Source organism: Polistes canadensis, unplaced genomic scaffold (genome assembly GCF_001313835.1).
Source record: "Polistes canadensis isolate GaletaPanama2010 unplaced genomic scaffold, ASM131383v1 scaffold_400, whole genome shotgun sequence".
Classification (NCBI taxonomy): Eukaryota; Metazoa; Arthropoda; class Insecta; order Hymenoptera; family Vespidae; genus Polistes; species Polistes canadensis.
Window position 1 is genome coordinate 72,060 of NW_014569947.1, and position 4,555 is coordinate 76,614.

The 4,555-nt window shown below is 31.8% G+C and overlaps 1 protein-coding gene across 1 annotated transcript in view; it reads right to left on the bottom strand.

Annotated features, from left to right (window-relative positions):
- Positions 1-642: 642 nt before the first annotated feature.
- LOC106792272 (putative uncharacterized protein DDB_G0277255) overlaps positions 643-4,555 on the bottom strand; it is a gene marked incomplete at its 3' end in the record, with an annotated part of 11,588 nt that continues 7,675 nt past the window's right edge. The window contains 1 exon segment of the mRNA XM_014758578.1: positions 643-1,450. Coding sequence (XP_014614064.1) covers positions 643-1,450 — 808 coding nt within the window.

Genomic DNA, 4,555 nt, shown 5'->3' on the forward strand with positions numbered 1-4,555 from the left:
TTTCAGCGACCCAAGTCACCATAAAAAAAAAAGGGCCTAAACGGCTGCAGGGATTCCTGCCTTCACACCGTGGATGAAATAAAAAAAAAAAAAAACATACTGTTAATCTAGAAGGTATTGCCTATGCAATGACGTAAAATTGTGAAAAAATAATTAAAATTTAACAAAGTGGCAGACTTTTTAAAAAAAACAATCGAACTTTGCTGAAAATTTGGATGATTTTTGGCCCGCCAAAATTACATTTTTGATACAATCGTAAAACTTTGAGGTCATTGTACAGAGAAACATATACGAAATAAGCAGAAAAAAAATCAAAGCGATTGGATGATTCTTCTTCGAGTTAAAACTGCAGCCAATTGGCTGAAAAATGTAGTTTTGAGAAAAACATATTCAAAGATGAAAAAATGATTGCTTTCTAATCTTTAGAAGGCTCTAACTCTAAAAATATTTGAAATATTTATATGAAATCTCAGTATGTTATTTTTAAAGATATAGACTATCAAAATATGCAAAAAAAAAAAACAATTTTTTCCAAATTTCACACTTAGGTGTGCCCTTTTAACAATATAAAATCAATAACATAGAATAATATTATATAATTTGAAGATAAAATGTGGAATAATAAATATTATAAATGTCTTACCCCTTCAGTTTTCTTTCTCAAGTTAGATCTTTGCAATGTAGCAGCCAGTTCATTTTGTAGCCTGGATACAACCGGTCCGTTAGCTTCCTCGGTTCCATTCTTCTCCGTTCGAGGTTGTTGAGCTAAGAAATCGAGCTTGGCAGGTTGTTTAGCTTCACCTTCGTAAGCACCTATCCTAATGGCGACCTTTCCAACAGGTGGTTTAGGTATACCACCAGTATTACCATTTGGTGAGATTGCATTACTAATATTAGTAGTATTATTATTATTAGTAGTAGTTGTAGTAGTAGTTGTAGTTGAATTTTTGTTGGTTTCATTAGTAGATTGATTAACCAATTGATGATGATCCTTTTCTTTGATTATTTGACTCGTCGTTGTTGTTTTATTTCCCATAGGAACGTGACGAGGACTACCACCATTGGATGTTGCTGCTGGCGATGAAGAATTCGATAATGGGAAATATGTTGATGGTGGTTTAGGTATAACTGGATTTGGTGATTCTTTTAATTTAAACGATTCTATGCTTTGCATTTCAACTGAATCCTCGTTATTAGTTGCACCAGTTTTTGTTGGAAGAGGAAGGGGTGGTGCTGGAGGTGCTGGTGGTGGTGCTGCTGATATTGGTGGTGCTGGTGCTGGTGGAATAATCGACGATGTTGTGTTGTTATTATTATTATTATAACTGGTATTGTTAATCGTTCCATTATTCGTTGCATTTGGTATTGTTTTGTTTTCGTTAATTGTTGAATTCGTCAAATTGGAATTGTTGGAAGAACCATTCGTGAGTAATATCCTTTTATCCTGTTCCTGTATATCAATTTTTAACAAAATAATATTTAGAAAATTTTACAATTATTTGATATATATATATATATATAAATAATATAATATATTTATATATATATAATTCGAGAAAAATTTATTTAAATAATTAATTATATATATAATAAAATCATTTTAATTTTGTTCGTGGTGTGTACTAACAGTGTAAGGTGTTATAGTAACCAACACGTTCTTTTTCGTCGACGTCCTTGTTGATTTATTCATCTTCGTGAATTTTAATATTTTTATTCATCCGCATCCGTAAAAATGTTCTCCACGAATAATCATAATCCTCCTCCTCCTCCTCCAACAACAACAACAACAATAACAATAATGTCACAATTCACAACACTATTTTCTATATTTCAAATTCCTTCTAACAAACAATAGAACAGAGAGAGAGAGAGAGAGACAGAGATACCAAAGTTCGATCACGTTGTCATTAGATCCACAGTGCGTCATTACCGGTCTTGGAACTTGTTAATCGTTAAAAAAAGAAAAGAAAAAAAATCAAAGAAAAACCAATATTCATGCCGGAACTTCCTGGATGAGGAGATACATTCGAAGAATCGGAAGAGAGGAACGAACGATTATTATTATTATTATTATTATTATTATTATTATTTCACAATGATTATCACTCGATAAATTTTGTTGTTCTCTCGTTCACGATTAAAAATCTATACACTCATTTATTAATTTTAATTAATAGAGTATAAAATAATACGAATAAAAAGGGGTATACCTTGAAACCAACAATTTCTTACTGGGTTATTGTTGGGTTAGGCTAAGCTAGTTCAGAGTCTTCGCGTAAACTGAACAAAAAAAGAAAAACAACAACAACCAACCAACCAACCAACCAACACAAACGCAACCCGTTTTCTTACGTCGACGTTGTTCGTTCGTAAAATCTTATGTAAGAGAGAACACCACCTTATTATTTTGCGCGTCTCTGCCGCAATTCGCAAGAAACCAACGATGCAAGAAGATAGAATGAAAAAGAAAGACAGAGATAAATAGAGAGAGGAAGAAAGAAAAAAAATGAAAAAAAAAAAAAAAAAAAAAAAAATAATAGAGAAAGAGATAAGAGAATAATTTCGCAACAGACAGAAAAAAGAATAAATAAATAAAAATACAGTCAAAAATATATATATTCAACGTTAAACGTCCGTTCACACGCGTTGATATCGTACAACTGAATTTAAAATACGAATTGTTATTACAAATCAATCGATCGGAGTCTCTCTAACGCACTTATGCACACGCATACACACACACACACACACGTATATATCAAGCTTCCGATAGCACTCGACTAATCGACGATAAGAAAAAAGTAACAACGATAATACGTTTTATAAGAGTATCGTCCACGGACTGACTTCTTTTTTACCTTTGAGATTGTGTTTATGATGCTTGACTACTGTTACTGTTATTTTATAGTAGTTTTAATTTTTTTTTTGTTTAAAATCACCGTGTTGAGGTTTGCAACGATAAAGAATAAAAAGAAAGGTGCCAATTATTATTGGTCTGCACTAACTCCCTCCCCCCAACCTCCTACTTCTTCCCCCCTGCTTCCTCACCACCCCACCCATTAAGAATTTCACGGTATTACTCTCTTTCCATTTCTATTTAAATTATTTCATTTATTTTTCTTCTTTAACGATAGTAGAATAATTGGTTTCTTTTTTTTTCTTTTTTCGTTGTTGTTTTTTCCTTAACCCTCCCCCTTTTTTTTTTATACCGATCCTTTCTTTCTACGGTTGACTATGAAATCGATGAACTCAGGAGAAAGTTTTATAGTCGAGGAGGATGTTCCCGAGAGCGTTGGCGCGTTCGATAGAATAAAATGAAAACAAAGTAGAATAAAAAAGGAAAGAAAAAAAAAATAGAAAGAGAGAGAAAGGATTTGATTAATTATAACGATCTTGTTTTAATCTAATTCTGTGAGATTAATTGTAGAGATATATATATAAGTTGAGATTGGAATTATCATCGTATTTTTAACTCGTACACATTACATACGTTTACCTATGCATATATATATATATATATATATATATATTATACACACACACACACATATTCGTTCACTTGATCATTCATTCACGCATGTAAGACACGCGTGATATTCATACACGTCAGATACATTTTCAAGTAGTTATTATTTACGTTTATATATATATATATTGACGAGAAATGAATTAATCACTATAAAAGATAATAGATAAAATATTATTACACACGGTTAATGTTTTATCTTCGAATATTATCTTTTCAAAATCTGATTATTGTTCAATGTATATCTTCTTCTCGATTCAATTGGAACATGAAATAAATCATAAAAAAAGGAGAAAAAAAAACGAAAGAATAAAAAAATAGAGAATAGAGAATAGAGAATAGAAATAGAATAGAAGAATGAAGAGAAACGCGTGGAAAAACGATGCAATACTCGTGACTTTAAGGTGCAAACTATTCTACCTGAGTCTATCTCGTGAACGTCGTTGGTTTCAAAGGTACCCAACAACGCAACTAAAATAATCGTATCGCGAGGTAACATTCCAGGTGTATGTATGTATATATATATATATATGTCCTCCTCTTCTTTTTATATGTGTATAAGTATCTTCGTTCATACGTGTATATTTATTCACATAGTATATGATATGTATATATATATATATATGTATATATATATTTTTCTTCGTGTAAAAGTTTGTCGTGAATTTCGTTCCACACGACAGTATACATTTACAACAGAAAAAGAAAAAAAAAAGAAAAGAGATACTAAGAGAGTGAGAGTGAGAGAGAGAGAGAGAAAGAAGACACGAGGAGTAGTATATTACGGTGACTTTATAATTTTGTGCTCTTATCTGTTTACTCTGGCAGTATTCCTTCCACTAACGTAGACTGTGTAATTAAGAGTGCGCGCGCGCGCGCACGTGCACGTGCACTTACTCAACTCAACTCAACTCAACTCGGAGAATCAACTTGACTCGACTAGAACGTGAAATCTTTGAAATTCTTTCCACTTTGTCATTAAGTAAAATCTATCTCTCTCACTCTCTCTCTTTTTTTTTTTTTTTTTTT